This window comes from Phymastichus coffea, unplaced genomic scaffold (genome assembly GCF_024137745.1).
Source record: "Phymastichus coffea isolate CEN01 unplaced genomic scaffold, Cenicafe_Pcof_1.1 PCOF00004, whole genome shotgun sequence".
Taxonomy (NCBI): Eukaryota; Metazoa; Arthropoda; class Insecta; order Hymenoptera; family Eulophidae; genus Phymastichus; species Phymastichus coffea.
The window spans coordinates 12,420,112-12,440,162 of record NW_026706815.1 but is presented as its reverse complement, the minus strand read 5'-3'; the positions used below and the strand labels follow the sequence as shown (position 1 = coordinate 12,440,162).

At 40.6% G+C, this 20,051-nt stretch overlaps 1 protein-coding gene across 1 annotated transcript in view; it reads right to left on the bottom strand.

Annotated features, from left to right (window-relative positions):
• The window catches only part of LOC131666910 (tRNA (cytosine(34)-C(5))-methyltransferase), a 304,687-nt gene that overhangs the window by 166,788 nt on the left and 117,848 nt on the right, over positions 1–20,051 (bottom strand). Inside the window, exon 6 of the mRNA XM_058939987.1 lies at positions 18,795–18,982. Coding sequence (XP_058795970.1) covers positions 18,795–18,982 — 188 coding nt within the window. The remainder of the gene's footprint in view (positions 1–18,794; positions 18,983–20,051) is intronic.

Below are 20,051 nucleotides of genomic sequence, written 5' to 3'. Positions count from 1 at the left end.
ATCAACAATACGTATTTGTAAATGATCAATGCTTTTCACGGCGATTGGAAGGTAAATGACGCGTGAAGGAACTTTTATAATCTTATATGCAGGTGGTACGGCTGGAAAAAATGCATGTATAGTGTGTACTTTACATTAATTTACATAAGCACCCGTAGTAATATTACACTCTACAGGTAAAGTGTTCACTTTTAGTATAGTCACTGGTAAATCAGAAAGATGCGTTTCGTTTGGGGTAATTTTATGTGTAGTGAAGTCTAAAATCGATCCGATAGAAACCTCCGGTTCAAAATTTATTTTGCAACTGGATTGAATAACACTACGTAGAGTATTGTTATTTGGTTTCAGGCTAAATGGCATATCTTTCGCTATTGAGACTTCTTTGGGAAAACATTCTATATTTTCTATCTCATACCTACCAGTCGGTAAAATGACTTCTTTTTGACCTTCAATATAAAATTCATTACTACCAACGTCAATGTTTGGTATCAAATTAAATGTCAGTAACTCTACTAGACTAAGTACATAATTTTTATTTTGTATTAGTTCAATTGACGTAAAATAATTTGCTTCCAGGACGGCTGATATTTCTGACAGACTCAATGTTAGTGTATTTACTATGACGGTCGTAGAACAAATGACTTTCATTTTTAACTATGCGTGTTTATACGATAGTTTATTCATAAGAATTTTAAAACAAAGATGATCGCAATTGTAGGTATTAAATTTTTGATATCTAAGGTAATTATACTTAACCTTATCAACTCTAACAACGAGATAAAGTAATAAATCTATGGGTAGTTGAATGTCACCAAAACTATCAAAGTATATAACCTCATCTCTTCTCTTTTTGTCGGCTACCCTATGAGTAGCTGGACCATTTCTGTCATCTAAATTCACAATAGCCGACTCTTGATAGCGAGGTTCATTAGTTGGAAAAGTATTACGCACGAAAACTCCTTGAAAATCATCAATTTTCATTCATTAAAAATATTTCTTTATATCTTGATCAGTCAGTGCACGATTAGATAAAGCTACTTTGAGTTTTTTGTTTTATAGACCTCTCCCATTGGTATATGGCTTGAGATGCATACCATAACCTTTAATATGTGGCTTCAAGTAAAGACCTTTACCTATAGCAATTGCTTTCATGGTTTTATTAAGGCTATGAGCCTCTTTTAATTCATTTTGAGTGACCTTAGCACTGTTGATAGCTTTTACTATTCAAGGAACGTCTCCAGCAAGAGCACCAGTGGCGCTCAAAGCGGCAAATAATGAAATTAAAAAAGGAAGAGCTCCACCCACAGGTTTTAGAATTGTTTAATTGGTAAAATACATGGTATATGTATTTTACTTCTACCTCCGAACTTTTTTACCGCTTCTTTAACACTCTTTATAGCAGAGCGAATAACTAGAAGCGATGTAATTTGTTTTTTACTTTTTGTATATTTCTTTCGTGGTTGCCGTTCTTTGATACCTTCACCTCGTTTCACAAGCAGTGTCTAGTGAATTTTTACCAGGATTACCTCGAGCCAATCGTTTTTTCAATTTAGTTTCTGGTCCACAGTACTGATAATCAAACAAATAAACTTTGAAACGTAAGTTATTGATGATCTTGTTCACAAAGCCAACGCCAGTCTTTCCTTGATGATGATGATGATTGATCATACTACTTTGAAAGACGATACTTTGATGAAATCCAAAATATATAATCAGTCTTTTTATAGTCTTGCATTCAATCGTCGGTGACTCAGTGACGAGCAAACAACATGGATTTTAAGGAGTAGCCTCTCAAACTCCAGGTTATAAATTTCGATAGGGTAATGGAGATGGAAAAACGAGAAAAAAGATATGACGAACTACTATCAAATAGTATACAAACAGTTTTCTGTGGACCCAGTAACTGTGGAAAAATTAATTGTTTGCTAACGTCACTCAAAGTCACTAAACCAACCCAATTATCAGTTTCTAAGAAATTTAATGAAGCCGATAGATGAAGTATAATATTACTCATTTAGTGAGCATAAGTCAGTTGTCTTGCCAGATAAAGCACAATCTAAGTCCATTATTATTTTTGACGATATCGCAACCGAGAAACAAGATAATGTAAGAGCGATTTTTTTTTATAGGAAGATGTAATAAAGTAGATAGCTTTTACCTTTTTCAATTGTATGTATACATTCCAAAGCATCTTATTAGAGATAGTGTGAATTTACTAGCTTTATTTTGACAAGATTATGTTAATATCAAACATATTTATAATGATCACGTTAACTCAGACATACCTTTCGAACAGTTTAAAATTTGTTCCAAATGTTGGAGAGATGATAATCACGGATTTTTAGTTATCGATAGAGATAGACTAATAAATCATGGAAGATAGAATATAGAAAATGATTTGACTTTTGCTATAAATATCGTAGACTAAGTGAACGAGCGTTATTTCTCTTTCATCAATACAACTATCAAGAATATAACAGATTTTGAACGAGAAAAGATAGTTTTTCAACAATTAACTAAGGTTCGTGATACAATTAAACGTGCATATCAGCTATTAAAACGTGGAAAAGAATATTTAGAAAAAACTTCGAATGAAACATTTAAACCAGTTGTTGATCCACTGAAGAAGCTTGTAGAGATAGCTACTGAGAAAACTAATACTGCTGCTACTACTGCTACTACTAACGAATCGTCAACGAAAAAAAATAGAATCGCTTTTGAAAAAATATTCAAGTCAAAAGCAAACTGTTCTAAGAGGCATCCATACTTTAATAGTACTACAAATGAAATTGATACTACTTTACAACCGTTGGATACTACATTTGAATCTGCTATTGGTGCTGACGATGACACTGATAAGTCTGCTGACGATGAATCTATAGATACTCCTACTATAAATTTAGATAGAATGTATTCATCTCAACCACTCGTCGACTAAATTTCAGGAAACTATATTCGACTATTGCACGAGCCTAATGTGAAAAGTAATCCAGATAAAACATTCGCTGTCCATCTAAAGGAAAATAAGTACATACTTAGTAATTCTCATATTTATTTCGAAAGCGATAGTGATAGTGAATGATGAAAGATACACCAAGACTTTCAGTTTGATGGAACTTCTTTTTCGTAAATAACCCAATCCTAAACTAATTAGCTCATAGGATAAAGAAAATTATGTAAAACTTCTTAAAAACACTAACGCTCATTAGAAGCGATTTGACTCAAATGGAGAATATTGAAATAAGCATGTGAAAAAATTCAAAACCTACATTGGTCCTAACTTACATCTCGGCAATAATAGTGCTAAGAAACGTAAGTCTATTGGTGGAAGGGGTCTTTTACCTCGCTACAAAGTAGCAAAAAAAGAAATGTCGTTTGACTTATCTACTGGAATGGTTTGAATGAGTTTGTCGATCGACTAAAATTACTTATAGTTGAATAAGCAGCTAGTAATCCTAATCATATTAATGAAATATATTCAATTATTGAAAAATTACGTGAATCAGGTTATATATATTGAGAGAGAACTCTAACTATCTATCAGTATTAGAATCAGAGTTGACGTGTTTGGTTATAAATTAAACAAAGAAAAGGGCTCTTGTGGTCCTCTCGATATAGGGTATAAAATCACTGTAAATAATCACTTGGATGTAAACGGAAAAAGGATCTGTAATTTTTTTCTCTCTCTCATGCTCTCTCGTGCTCTCTCTCTCTCTCTCTCTCTCTCTCTCTCTCTCTGTAAACTGAAAACGTAGTCAATTTAGACTTCGTATCTTGATTAATTGAAACAGAGGTTAGAAATATTAACGAAAAAGTTGTTCAAGTACAACAGAAATTTGAGAAGTTAAACAGTGTATTAGATCATCTGTTGATAAAATGTAATGAAATTCATAAAAAAGATAAAATAATATCTAAATAAAATAATTAACAATCAATAAAATACGAAACGTCAAAGAGTCGTTGATGAGCTTCATAAACCAGCTTGTCGTAACTATCCGCATCGAAAAGTTGATATACATGGCAAAGATGATATCTGGCAATTTTATCTTGTAGAGATACAAGGCTATTCGAGAGAGAACAAATGCTTTCGATATTTATTAATTGTCATTGATATATTTTCAAAATATGCTTGAGCCGTTCCTGTGTAACAAAACAATTGGTCCAGATGTCGCTAGTGCAATGGAGTCTATATTTAAAAAAGGACACACTCCTAGAAATCTCCACGTGGACCGAGGTAAAGTTCTACAATTTTTCAGATAAAATATAAAATAAATCTATATTCCACCTATAGTAATCTTAATTTGTAAACGTTTCATTCGAACGCTAAAAAATATCATGTGGAAAAAACTCAGTCTACAAGGAAATTACAAATGCCTCGACATTCTCGCTGATTTATTGTAATCTTATAATAATCGAAAACATCGTACAATAGATGCGAAACCTAAATATGTGACTAAAGAGAATGAAATACAAGTGCGGACATGATTCTCTTACAACCAATGTCTTTTCAAGAAACCGAAATTCTGAGTAGGCGATAAAGTACGAGTGAGCAAGTCTAAACATGTTTTTGAAAAAAGATATACCTCCAATTGGTCTACAGAATTTTTTACTATTCAACGTATTTTGAGAACAAAACCCATAACATACCGTGTACTAAATTACCAAGAAAATTCGTTGGAGGTTTCTATGAACAAGAACTGCAAAAAGCTATATATACCACTGTCTATCTCGTGGAAAAAGTTTTGAAGAAACAAGGCAATAAAATCTATGTAAAATGGTTAGGATTTGAAAACTCACACAGTTCATGGGTTAATAAAGCAAATATAAATAAATGAATGAATGAACGATTGAAAGAAAAAAATTATTTTATCAAATGTAAAAAATTTTATTGAAATAAAAAAATTTTTCCATTAGTCAACGAGTATTAATTTTTATATAAAAAAAATTTTTATATCCAAAATAGTGAAGTATCAGAACATTTTTTTTAAGGGAGAGAGCCCCCAACCTTCGTTCTCACCTGTGAAGTACTTCCATTAAACGTCATTTGTGAATTCATTAAAACAAGTCGAAACCTGCTTTAGTAAAACCACCTGTGACTCATTTACCTCTTCACAAAAGAAATTTAAGTATGAGCTTTATTGAAATGAAAGAGATTTTAATTACAACGAAAAGAGAATTTCAATCCGTCTCATCCATGATACACTAAATATAAAGCATATTTTTTAACATTTTCACTCATTTCGATATACAGATGATAGTGATTGTGAATTGTTCTTGAAATTCGGTCTGGGAAAATGATTTGGAATTCATAATTGAATTCAAAAATAATCCTCAATTCAACTTGGTTCATGCCTGTCATTAGATAGTTTTAATATTCATGTAATTCATAATAATTCTTTATGAAAAGTGAATCAAATAGATTCATAGCTATTTTATTTAACATTTCAGAATCTATATTCTTCTTCTTAAATATTCAGATTTCTAGATTGGGAATAGAGAACTGGATACTACTTCTACTAACTAATTCTTGAGACAGAATGATGCTTGTTGATGCTCAAACTGCTTATAAAATGTGGCAACCTCACTACTTAGCTTTCTCGAGACGTCCCGTTTCCCTCTCTCTCCCACTACTCGAAATCAGATTTTTATTTTACAAGAACATGTAATTAATATAATGATTATTTAAAATCAGTTCAAATATGAGATTAATCCATAGTATTCTTTTCTTAATCAATGCGAGCGATATAACTCGATCCTGCTCAATAATGCGTCGTCGAAAGCGCCCACGATAACGTGCTACCTGTTTCCACATTCCGTTTCTTGAATCCGAATCTTCGTAAGAAAGACGATGTATTCTAACTTTCTTTGCGAACCGTACACGCTTAAAAGAGGAGTGAAATCTCTTGCCTTTTATACGTAACATGATTAAGGATGGGGACAAGGATACTAACATGCTACTGCTATTGCTATTTGTTATCAATTCTTCTAATAGACTGACTCTAGTCTTAGGTTTTCGACGTTTATTTTAGTGAGGTATTATTTTCATCAGTCATGGGGCCTTTATATGGAATCAAAATTCCATAAAAGATCGTATCACTGACTACTTTTACCTCTCCTCCAAATGGATAGGTAAGAAAGGAGATAATTAAATAGATGAATAAGAATTAAATAATTAAAAACAGTGTTTAATTAAGGTTAATATATTTTATTATAACTCTTATATCACTAATACAACAGAAGATTTTTTTAAATTTCTTAATTACTAGAGTTCTTAAATTCAAAATTTGATTATTCATGATGTAGAAGGAATAGTTCTTTTTTCTCACATGTTTCGTAGAGTTTCTTCGACATATTGCTATCCTTTTCAAGAGCCAAGCTTACTCTTTTTAGTAAAAGAATCTCAAATTCTTGATCAATAGTAATAATGATGCCATAATTAGTTATTAGCCATCACAATTTAGTAATCAAGTAGGTGCAATTTGTATTCAATTACAAGATGGTTTTTTTTAAGTAGAAAAGCCGATTTAGCAATCCTATTGATTGAAGAAAAATCCATTCTACAACAAATAAGATCAATAGGTTAATTTGACCTACTTTTCTATTGGGAAATGATGAGAAAATTATATATAACAACTTACTTTTACTATAGGATTGCTAGAGATTTACTAGAGGAGAAGGATGAGAATGTGACTGCTGATTCAAACGAGTGTTGAACAACTGTGCTGGGCTCAAGCGAGCTCTCGGTTTTGTTACCAGCATCCCCTTCTCTTCCTGCTTCGTTATTTATCAACTTAGTCACATAGGCTCTTTTTCTTGTCCACCGCAAATAGCTTGTTTTGAGTCACGTCTGCCAGTGGTTGGAGGAATTTAATCACTGCAGTGAAATATATTTTCTCATAAGGGCTCTCTCTCTCTCGTCATAAGGGCTCAGTGCTATCTTCCGCTCTCTCAATTCTTATTTGGTGCAGTACACTACATATACAGCATTGCTCACGCCTTATAATTTCTGATTCCATTAAACATTTTCGATAATCTTCATGAGATATAGTTCTTTTTTAACAGAATGCATTTTTACTCGTTTTGCTTTTTTGATAGTTTGCTGATCTTCTATTTGTATGTTATACATTTTACTTCGAAGACCAATGAATTCTCTCATAATGTTTTGTAACATATGCGAAGCTTGAACGAAACAAACAAAGGATTGTTAGGGCAATGACCGACGGAAGATACGAATACCAAATAGATAGACTTAAGCGTGGATGTATACAAGGCACACCTACAGTCAGAGTATATATAAGAGCAAACGAGCTTAGTCGCTCACTCTTATTTTGGTCTTCTAGCGAATGCATTGTTACTCTGTTCGATAGCGTAAAGAGTTATCCTGTCGCTAAACGTCGAGTTATAGATGTATCACCTGATCTTTTCCTTATGATAAAAAAAGAGGTAGCTAGGAATTGGTGTTCCGCCGCCCACTCTAGTCTGATCACTAGAGAGAACGAGCTTAATAATAAAAAGCAATAAATCATGTCTTTCGAACCAATTGAGTAATCTCAAAACAGAGTGACAAGGCTGTTCGCTCGAATGACAGAAATTCATTAGGTTTTCCTATCACATTACCACATCGAAACACGCGCATGCCGGGCCTAAACAACCCGACCTGCTTGTTAGGTCACAGTTTCCATTACGTTCTTCTTTCATTACTTTGAAAATTTTTTTATTGGTTCGAGGTATATCAAATTTATTATCTTCTGGATAGTCGAATGTATCAAATTTATCAATGTCTTTTTTCATAATTGCATAAATATCAACATCCAGAATTTCAGACATGAAGCTGTTTGTATCTGTATAGTGTAATTTAACTTTATCACCTATCTTTTCTTTCATATATCCATAGCGGAAGTCGTACATAATGGTTTATGAGATATCAAGCACACAAAGTCCGATATATATAAGTTTTTTATAGAAATAGACGTCCGTGTTAATTGTATTGTTAATTGATTTTTATGAAAAATGGAGTTACTGAGAAAGTTGGGTTGTGCAATTCGTGCGTCTGCTCCACATCTACCATCCTATTTCTTAATTAATTTAACATCTTTTCGCCTCCTTTCATCCTCCATAGTTTTTCTATATACTGAATTAAACATGAGCTTATAGAATAATTTTTCAAACTATTTCGTTTCGAATCGTTCCGTTTCGAGTCCGTATTTAAGAACTTCCTTTAACGCTCTATAATGAATTATATAACGTTCATTATCATAAAGTATTGTTAAACATTTTTTCTTTTGATCCGGAAGGTGTACTGTAAAGATCCAGTCTGATTTGCCTTTTCCTTCGTCTTCCACTGCAAAACAACAACCCGTCATAGACAAGAAAACTGAAGAAAAACGGTACTAAGCTAAGTCGCTCTTCTCATATACGCGTAAATGTGTTAGGGCAATTCAGCGAAAACAAGACCATATACAAGGTCTGTCCGGAAAGTATCGGGCCTACCTTTATATTTTCGTGCTAGCGTTATTCTTTATCATCTGGTGGGTGGCATCCTTGAAAGTAATCCCCACAGGAGTGCAGTCTGAGTGCTGTGAAACCTCACGAATCCGGCCTGCCGTGGATCACGTAGCTTCCGGCAGTGTAGATAGGACGAAAGCTGTAAATGAACGAGCCTCTTAAGCACCTTTGATACCTCAGATAACCTTGCTATCGGTCTGATGTCCGATAAAAGAGCGGGCGAAGGTACTTTGGAAAAAGGGGTGATGAGAGACCGTTTCCAGGAGGTCGGAAAAGCGCCGCACAATAATGATTTGTTAACAAGATGCGTGAGAGACAAGAGACAAGTAGAAGAAACGAGCTTAAGCATCTTGACAGACAAACCATCGGGACCGAATGTTCTGGATGAGTTTAGTGCATCCATAACCTCGTGGCTAGTAACCTCACGAAATTTGAATGGGGAGTGAGCGTGAGGAAAATTTGGGGGACTCGTTAAAAAGTTGTCAAAAAAGTCACATGTTATGGGAGGAGACGAGAGAAGGACGAGAAATGGGGATGGAAAAGCGCTCGTAGTGACTCCCAAGTTTCGTAACTGGTTCCATCTGGCCTTACTGGTTCTTGCGGAGGACAGTCTGCTTGAGATGCAAAATTTCTTGCTGAGTCGAGGGCATTTGAGACGTCATTACGAAGCCTTCAATACCTAGCGACGTCACTGACCGAGCAGGAGGAGGATGCCAGTTTATAGAAAGCGTCACGCCTTTTCATGAGAGCGAGAATGCTCGGAGTTATCCAGGGTTTACGTCTAGAAGATAACTTGATGCTCCTAAGAGGGACTACCGCATCAAAGGACTTCATGAGGACTTCAGTAAGAGAGTGCACCGGGTCGTCAAGGGAGCACAAGTCAGCATCCATCAGCAGGTCCAAAGAGCGCTCCGATCGTACAGCAGATTTATCGACCAGACACGAAAGAAAACTGCTAAGGGTCTCATTCAGGGTCGTCCACCCGATTTAACCCGCGGGACCTAATAAATCTGGTGACGTGCTTATTCGTGCTAAAACGATAGGTGAGCGTGATAAAATCATGGCCAGCAATAAAGGGAGGATCGGATTTTCCAAAGCTCTGGATGGCATTTGGGTCTTTCACTATGAAAAGGTCAAGTGTAGTATGGGAAGGGGGATTTATGTCAAGATAGTGATGTGTGGGATCAGTAGATACGATGTGGAGGTTGTGTAAGTCGACGAGAGATCTCAAATCAAAACCGTAATAAAAATAAAATATCACAATATTGTCAGACTTACCTGAAATTAGATAAATGTAAATATTCAATTAAATTTATAATATGTAATAGAAATTCAGCTTACATCACTAAATAAATCTTGTCCCCCACACTCCGATCTTACGTAAATACACATACTCGTAAATACAAAAAAAGTCACTTCTTTGCGTTAATATTATAATGCATGAAAATTATTCAAAGTATATTTTTTCAAAAAGTCCAAAAAAAATTATGAATATTATCTTGCGTAATGTAATTAACCCTTAAAGGTACAAAATTGCATATACGGTACACTGGTATTTGAGGCTTTGTAACTCACGCTATCGGTGACTAAAAAATTGAGATAGACATGTTTTATAATTTTCAAACTTGCCCTTTCCGATGGTATATATGAAATTGCTATAAAAAATTATTAATCATAAAAAAAATTAGTTTGTTTGAAAGAAATCATGTTTTTTTTTGCTCTCTTTTTTTTTAAATCGAGTTTTGAAAAGTTTTTTCATCTGCCATCGACCTGGAACCTTTTTAATCGGTCTAGTAAATGTTTGAACTTTGAGAATCCATTGTTCACAGTTCAATTTTTAACTTTCGTCTTTGCAAAATGGTGTCAGAACTGTAAAATTATCTTGATAACGTTTATGATTTTTTTCCTCAGTAAATATGTGCAAATCGACAAAATGACCGAGAATAAGAAGTTCTTATAATCACTCAGAGAATACATTTAAATTTTTTGAAAACGTTTGGAGAAACTTTTCAATTTTGCAAATGGACAAATTATTGCAAAATAAAAAAATTGTCCAAACCACTTTGAAAAAATATATATGGATTCTTTGACTAATTCCAAGCACTTTTTATTCTTGGTAATTTTTCTCCTTAATATTTTATTTTCGAGGAAAAAATTCTTAAAAATCAAAGTAGTTCCGGATGTGAAAGTCTGACGAAATTGCACATAGATCGCCTATTAGCCATAAGCAAAGCTTACGTTATCCAACTATCATCAATGTGAAGGTTGACAAATATAAATAGTCTCTTTTTTTTACATTTTCTGTTTCCTATTTTATTTTTTTTTAATTTTTGTTAGATTTAAAAAAAAACATTTTTTATAATTTTTGAGGTGGTGTGACGGTAAACGTCAAGTTAGCGCTAACTACTTAACCTTATCGTTGTCCGTGAGGGCAGCACCTTCCGGAGGGACAAAAATATGTAATAAAGGAATTCGGCACGCGAGCAGACGGAACGCGCGCGAACGAATTTGAACCAGTGGAGCCGAGACCATCCTGGAGTCCGCCCGCTATCGTTACTATCGTCGCTAATTCCCGTGTCCTCGTCATACACACGCCTTAAAAAAAACAGCTGAAACTAGTGATTCAGGAGTGTTGCCGCTAAGGGGCTGCCCAGCTGCGAGCCAGGGACGAGAACGAGAGAGAGAGTGCGAACGGTTTCGCCATCGAGGGCGAAACCAGTGCGTGCGTGCGTCCGCGACTCGCGAACACCAAAAAAAAGAAACAATAACAGAACTGTGTCGAGTGGTGCGGAGTACCCGTTGTTGCTCCTCGATCGCCTGCAAGTAAAAGGTAAGCTGGCCAGCTTAATTTCGCGACCGCGACTACATAAATAATAATTCAATCTTAATATTCGATGCGTGCATGTAAGGCTCTAATATCAGAGAGCAGCGAGCGTACCGGCGAAGCATGTTGTCGAAGAGCGAGCGTGCGTGTAAACAAACGCGCGGGCCGACCTTTGTGAGTTAGAAAGATAATAAAGCATCCGATCTATAATACTAACAAGTGTTTTCGTTGATTCTCTCCTCACATAGCTTCCACTCAATTCAGTTAGGTTATAAACGATAATCGGTTGACCGGCGTATGCTTCCTCATGCTCTCCCGTATTAATAGCAGTGAGCTTTGACAATTTCGCGTGTCTTTTCCAGGTAATCGCGCGACATAATTTATTAAACGGTCATACCCCGTTACAGTGGGTAACACGTATTTATTGAGAATTTATTTCAGAAAAATACTTCACAAAATATTTATCACAATCACATCCACGACTACTGTGATCTTTAAATAATTTTTTCTCAAAAGCAATAGATTTAGAAAAAAAATTTCTAAGAATAAAAAGTGCTTGGAATTAGACAAAGAATATATAAAAATTTCTTTTAATTTTTTCAATTTTTTCCAAAAGCATTTTGGACAAACTTTTTATTTTGTAATAATTTGGCCATTTGCAAAATAGAAAAGTTGCTTAAAACTTTTTTAAAAAATTTGAACGTATTCTTTGAATAATTCTAAGAACTTTTTATTTTTGAAAATTTTGCCGGTTTGCACGTGTTTGCTAAGGAAAAAAATTATAAACGTAATCAAGATAATTTTGCAGTTCTTACGCCATTTTGCAAAGACGAAAATGAAAAATTGAATTTTGAACAATGGATTCTTAAAGTTCAAACATTTACTACACTGATTAAAAAGTTCCAGGTCGATGGCAGATGAAAAAACTTTTCAAAACTCGATTTAAAAAAAAAGAGAGCAAAAAATTCATGATTTTTTTCAAATAAACTAATTTTTTTTATAATTAATAATTTTTTATAGCAATTTCATATATACCATCGCAAAGGGCAAAATTTAAGTTTTCGAAACATGCCTCTCTCAATTTTTTTAGTCACTGATAGCATGAGTTACAAAGCCTCAAAGACCAGTGTACCGCTTATACCATTTTGGACCATCAAGGGTTAATTGAGGGGACGCATATCATTAGCAGTTAAGCGCTTTATCTTTTCAGAAATATGACACCGATTATCAGTTTTTCAAAGTTGTAAAAACAAGGGTCGAAAAATATCAATGAAAAATGTTGACTTTTTACATTTATCATTCTGTTAAATTTAAACATTCAAAGAAAAAAAGCAGAATCTTAAAAATTACAAAAGTAAATTAAAAAACTTTTTTTACAATTAATTACTATATTATCATCAAGTATCATCATAATAAATTGACTTTTTTAAATATATATAATTATCTAGTGTTGTAACGGAGAATTCCGGCCGTACCCGTCTGGGTTGCTCGCGGCCGTCCGCACAAATTATTTATTCGGGGATTCGGGAAGCAAAAGACGTTCCCACGACTGAATAACGCGTCGAGCATAAACACGTTAAGCGCACAGATTCGAAGTCGGGATGAGGAGTGATACGGCGGCGAATAAACACAACAGCGGATTAACACTAATCCTTTAATCGTCAACAATGAGTTACAATACAGCGATCTCGCGCTTATACACTACGAACGGCACAACAATGAATCCGAACGCGAAAGGTGAATCGGCGGCTGATCAGCCTGCCGATTCTCTTTATAAATTAGACCGTTACAATAATGCCCGACAAAATACTTTTCGGTGATAGGCCATTAACGGGTAGCCAGCAGGTCTGCTGTGCTACCAACCATAGACCGACGCCCGAACATGCAAGAGAGAGAGATAAGAGGAAAATGCGGCACCGATCTCGACCTTCAGTCTCTCCGACGGCTGGAGCGCTCTGCACTGTGACGTCACTGGTGTGCTCCCGACCGTATCGCTGGTACATTTGTTGTCGTCGCTATCTGTCCTCTGGCTCGCCCTCTTGCTCGCTCCGCAATATTGCTGCCTCGATCTCAACCCGCTCGCTGTTGTAGCACGTCACGTTCCTCGCGCGCTCGCCCGCGCACCTCGCCGGTTACCCGCACGCACCGGTGCCGGGTATCTTGTGGGACACGGCTGGGCGCGACCCAGCCTCACGCTCTATCACTCGTCCGCGCACCCGGCGTGTCTCCGGAATGAACAAGACGTCGGCGAGGTCGCGAGGCCAACTCGGAAAAACCGCGACCTTTCGGTTTATCCGCGCGCGCGACTTTCTCCGCTCAATGCCTAGCAGAGACTCCCTGATTTTCCGCGGCGATCAGCAATTCGAGCGCTCTCTCTCTCTCTCTCTCTTTCTTTCTTCTTCTGCGCCATCTGCGTCGCTCCAGCAGTCAGCTCAGCCCGTGTTCAGCACCTCGTAAACAAAAGGTCCAAGCATGAGTGTGTGTGCCAAACGTACACACTCTCAGCCTGGCGCGGCGCACGGACATTTGCGAGAGCTAAACGGACGAGATCGGCCTAGCCGAGATTCTCCGTCACAGCCCCCCCGAAGCAACCGATCCTTTCCATAGGGTCGGGGGCTGTCTCCCGCTCTCGCCGTCCGGGCGCCTCGCCATGGCTGGGCCTTTTCTGCTGGCCACGAGTGAACTGTCTGGTAGCGGTATAATAAAATAATTAAAACCCACAACCAAAAGCAAAACCCAGGACTAAAACTAAAACCAAAACCAGACGACCTTACAACACGAAAACAACAACCCCAAGAGAGAAACGTCGCTTCTTCGGATTGGCCCGGCACCTTCCTCGATGGGCAACCCATTGCGAGAAACCGCTCGCGGGCACTGCCTCATACGAGTGGCGCCTATGGCACTCCGAACAATCCCACGCGTTTCCTGGTCTCACGCCCTTAGGTCGAGCTCGTCGTGCCCGAACCCTGCAGCCTACTGCAAGTTACCGCAGAGAGCGTTGGACTTCCACTCCCTGTGGACCGGTTTTCAGCTAACCTACGGATCGGCTCGCAGTTCGCACAGGTGCGAAACGTACAGTTCGGCGCCTGGCAGTTCTGGCATGACTCTCTCGACCGACTCAGAGGACAACTCGAAGCATAATGTCCCGGTTGACGACACCGGAAACAAATTGAGTTTCCCTGTGTCCGGCCAGCCTGTCCTCGATCAGAACCAGAGCATTCCGAGATCCTGTGGCCCTCTCCATTGCAGCCATAGCATCGACCCTGAAGAATAGCTCTATCTCGTCCATTCCTTGGGCTATTCTGATGTTGAGTGACCTGCATATGTCTGCCAGATCTTCCCTGGTCTCTGTCGGTGCTAGGACCCGGTAATTGTACTGGTACGGGCTGCATAAAACTGCTCGCCGCGCACTGATACACTCCCGAGTCGCTACCCGACGAACGTCCGGATGTGGCAGTGCCAGAAGCATTCCTCTTCTCTTGCTTCTTCTTCTTAGCCTTCGGCTTCCCCACTGGAGACACCTCTCCTTGGGAAACCACGGCACTGACTGCCATGTGGCTCTTCTTGCCCTTTCCTCGATAAGCAGCGTCCTCAACTGGCAAGTTGTCCTTAGCAGAAGGAGGATGCCATCTCCTCTCACACTCACGATGCTTCTCCAGCTTCTCTCCGTAATATTCTATATCACGCAGAGTGCATACCGTCTTCTCCCGGATGTACCTTCCGTACTCCGGGTTCAATCCTGCCTTTGCCAAACGAATCAGTTTTCTCTCTGACGGAGGGGGCCTCATTCGCCTTACGACGCTCTCGAACGCAGTCAGGTAATCCCCTATCGATTCATCCTCACCCTGCGTTCGACGAGCTAGCACGTCGTAATATTCCTCCCTAGACAGTGTTCGGCAATAATGATGACGGAAACTGGAAGCGAACCCTCGGAACGTGCGCCACGTTCCAAATTTGTTGGACAGCCACACCTCTGCGCGATCGGAAAAGATGGCGTACAGAGCTGGGAGCACTTCGCGATCCGGGAGCCTGTACATTTGTATACAGCGCTCCAACCGCTCCAAGAAACGCTCAGCTGATGATCCTGAAGTTCCTGTGAATCTCAGGTTCCACGTACGGAACGCAGTCACTGCATCAGCCCGTCTCCCATTCAAACGTCTTCTCTCGCCTCGAGGGGGCCACTCACTGGAGCTCAATCTCGCTCGATTGTCACGGTGTGACTGACGTTGGCAACGAGCACATGTTCTCTCGTCTTCGCTAGAGGAACTGAGGTCACTCGCCTCGCTCGACTCTGAAGAGCACACGCGCCTATTTCGCTGCCTCCTGTCTGGCCTCCGCCTGCGACGTGATCGCCTCTGGTTCGTCTCACTAGACGAATTCAGTGAAGACGCCGGCAGGCCCAAATTTCTTGCTGGTCTCGCCCGACGCTCCCTATCACTCATCGCTGAAGCCATTGACCCCCGTCCCAGCTTCCGCAAAGGTCTGTCAGGACCTGAGAGCTGGGGTAGCCTGGGCCGACTCACTCCCTGCTGCGATGCGATTCCCGCACGCGCCGACGACACTCGAGAGGCGCCTGGGACCGTGGGAACTTGCACCGCCGGGGCCATATTCCCTGCCACAGCTCGACCACCTGCACCGAACCCGAACGCCTGCAAGACCAGCACTAGCTGATCAACCATTGCTGGGTCCAGCTGTGCGATGGCCGGCGGCAAAATATGGCTCGACAGTCTCGCGCCTCCAGTCCCAACACCGGGATCCGCCACACTGCCCCGCGGCATGACCGAGGCAAACACGGACGTCTCGTTTCTCCTCTCGACCTCCGATGCGTTCGACTCGCGTTCAGCACCCTTTTCGACGAAGGCCCGCTGTGCGGTGTCGGGTGGGTCGACCGACCCTGAAATCGGAATCGAGTGCTCCAGCCCCTTACATCCGGAAGGACGGAACAAGGAGAGCTCGTCACCTCCCAAGAGATTCGAGTGAGTCTCACGCGTCAACGCCTGCTCTAGTACGTTGGGCAGGCTCAGATCCGTCCCCATATCCTCATCGTCAACGTGGATGGACTCCGGCAACCGACCAGACAAGAAGTCCTCGGGGTACAGGGGAGCGCCGGTCTCAGGTCGCGACTTCATCACGAACGTGCGGAAAAAGCGATCCTGTAGAACGACTAGCTTCCCTTCCGTACTCAAGCCCTCCTGGAGCATCACCTCGGTCAACTGTTGTGGCGGCATCTTCAGGATACGTGCCCGTAAATGCTGAAGCTCCGGCTGTCTCGACAGGTGCCGTATAAAAAGCTCCGGCTTTCTTGACTTTTGCGGCATCTCGATTTGTCTTCTAAGGGACCCAACGCGTCAACCGACCCACAAACCAGAAAAACAACCTAAAAAATCCTAAAAACTATTACCCCGCAAGATAGGCCTTCCTCTGACTCCACTAGTACCCGCTCGGCCCTGTACAGTAATGCCCAGTCACCATGCACTGCAATGACACGTCTCAGTCGACAACCAGGCTCAGAGTCTACTGTGCACGCGCTTGAGCCGCTTGCGCACACCCTAGCGCAGACTGTTACCCAACCAGCCCCCTGCGCACTCACCGCGTACACGCCCGTCCAACCGCCGTCGACTGAGATACTGCACGCCGCAACGGCTGCACCACGCAACTATGCGAGCTCAAAGTTCCCCTGCACTCAGGCAACCAACTGGAGTTCACCACCACACTAGGCGAAAAACCCGTCCTCACGACGATACCGCGCCCACGCATACGAATCGCGACCGTACAATCCCCCGATCATCCGACTCAATCGCGTGTCCGAGAACTGTCACTCCTCAATCGAACTTCGTCCACAAAATCTTATGCGCGTCGTGAATTCCCCACAAGGGATGCCATGTAACGGAGAATTCCGGCCGTACCCGTCTGGGTTGCTCGCGGCCGTCCGCACAAATTATTTATTCGGGGATTCGGGAAGCAAAAGACGTTCCCACGACTGAATAACGCGTCGAGCATAAACACGTTAAGCGCACAGATTCGAAGTCGGGATGAGGAGTGATACGGCGGCGAATAAACACAACAGCGGATTAACACTAATCCTTTAATCGTCAACAATGAGTTACAATACAGCGATCTCGCGCTTATACACTACGAACGGCACAACAATGAATCCGAACGCGAAAGGTGAATCGGCGGCTGATCAGCCTGCCGATTCTCTTTATAAATTAGACCGTTACAATAATGCCCGACAAAATACTTTTCGGTGATAGGCCATTAACGGGTAGCCAGCAGGTCTGCTGTGCTACCAACCATAGACCGACGCCCGAACATGCAAGAGAGAGAGATAAGAGGAAAATGCGGCACCGACCTCGACCTTCAGTCTCTCCGACGGCTGGAGCGCTCTGCACTGTGACGTCACTGGTGTGTTCCCGACCGTATCGCTGGTACATTTGTTGTCGTCGCTATCTGTCCTCTGGCTCGCCCTCTTGCTCGCTCCGCAATATTGCTGCCTCGATCTCAACCCGCTCGCTGTTGTAGCACGTCACGTTCCTCGCGCGCTCGCCCGCGCACCTCGCCGGTTACCCGCACGCACCGGTGCCGGGTATCTTGTGGGACACGGCTGGGCGCGACCCAGCCTCACGCTCTATCACTCGTCCGCGCACCCGGCGTGTCTCCGGAATGAACAAGACGTCGGCGAGGTCGCGAGGCCAACTCGGAAAAACCGCGACCTTTCGGTTTATCCGCGCGCGCGACTTTCTCCGCTCAATGCCTAGCAGAGACTCCCTGATTTTCCGCGGCGATCAGCAATTCGAGCGCTCTCTCTCTCTCTCTCTCTCTCTCTCTCTCTTTCTTTCTTCTTCTGCGCCATCTTCGTCGCTCCAGCAGTCAGCTCAGCCCGTGTTCAGCACCTCGTAAACAAAAGGTCCAAGCATGAGTGTGTGTGCCAAACGTACACACTCTCAGCCTGGCGCGGCGCACGGACATTTGCGAGAGCTAAACGGACGAGATCGGCCTAGCCGAGATTCTCCGTCACAGTGTTTATATTGAATTTATTTAAAATTTAGTATGACATTATTCTGTTCGGTTACTCAATTCTAAACAATATCGAATCACATTGCCTTTGTATTTTAGCAGCGACGAAGATTACTCGAGGACGTTTAACACTAGAATGACTTATAGCGAGACATTGATTTTTTAATAATCAGTGAAGATTTCTAGAAAAACTCATATCAAATTAATAAATAATCACTTGAATAGAGCATTTTTACCCAAGTCGTGTGTTTGTCGATATAACCGCGCGACATCGTACTCAACAAATCAATCACTTAACCTGTTAACCGGGGAAATCCCTTTCTAATTACGCAACATATACGCAACATAACAAACGCGGCAGAGTTATAATCCATCTCAAGCCTCAGAGTTGGTACTAGCAAAAAGTAAGATAAACATACACACACATACACCATATATTATAAGTTACCGTGATTGTACACTAATCCAGGTACGAAGTTTTGACCATCCACTAAATGAATTGAACCCTCAGCTTCTGCAAGTAGTCGATGTAAAACAGCTTCATTTTCGATAGGATTTAAAGAACACGTTGAATAGACCATTTTTCCTCCTATTTCTAATAGTTCCACCCCACGTTTAGCAATTCTGTACTGAATTCTGAAAAACAAATTATATAATTTTATAAATATTATTTTATAATCGGTCTTTTGTGTTAAAATACCAATGGTAATGTTACTAAATAAGATCATCCTAATAAAGCTATCATTCTTGCTATAATATATATGTATATATAAACTACTATATATATAAACTATATATAAACTAAACAGATTAGAGGTACGCTCCAATGTCATAATTGTTCCACTGCGTATCCGACGAAAAATGGTTTAAGGAACGATCGATCCAATCCAAATGTGCCGATGACCTGTTGACTGTAGACGACAACTTGTGCTCACTTGTGAGCAGAGCTTGATGTCTGGACTTGAAGATGTGCAGTGGAAAGCGACTGGTTCTCTAGGACGACAGACGGTGGGAAGTAGAGAAGTAAAGTTTTCCCCAGCGCCCCGTATTGGGAGCGAGAAAGTGGGTCCGAATCATAGAATTCAGACGCTTTCGAACCGAGCCATGGTACAGTTCGGTTGAAACGACATGTAGTCAAGTGCAGTCAGAGTCCAAAAGAGCGTTTGAGTCGCTGCTATCGAAACCGGTTTAATTGAAAATCAGCGGACACGTTGGAGGCGTTTCGAGCTTGGAACTTGAAATTTTTAGGAGTACCCGGATCCGTTGCCGAAAGCTTCCTGAGTACGAGGTGTGATCAAAAAGTAAGGTGAATTTTGAAATTTAGCGGGCTACGTCCGTTCGATCTGCGACTTTTTTATTTGGTTATATCGGTACACTCGTCTAGAACATACGTTCCAAATTTCAGCTTTGTAGTATGTTTGGTTTGTTTGTGAGAGGCATCAAGGTTAGAAGTGTTTTGCTTGCTCCACGATTTGCTGCTGTCTAAAAACATGGTTCAAAGAGTTTGCATTAAATTTTGTGTGAAAAATGGAATCAAATGTTCCAAAACACTTGAAATGCTGAAAGTGGCATACGGTGAGTCTACTTTAAGCCAAAAATATGTTTACAAGTGGTATAAACTCTTCCAAGAAGGCCGAGAAGACACCGACGACGAACCTCGTTCTGGACGCCCCAGCACATCAACAACTGATGAGAATGTTGAAGA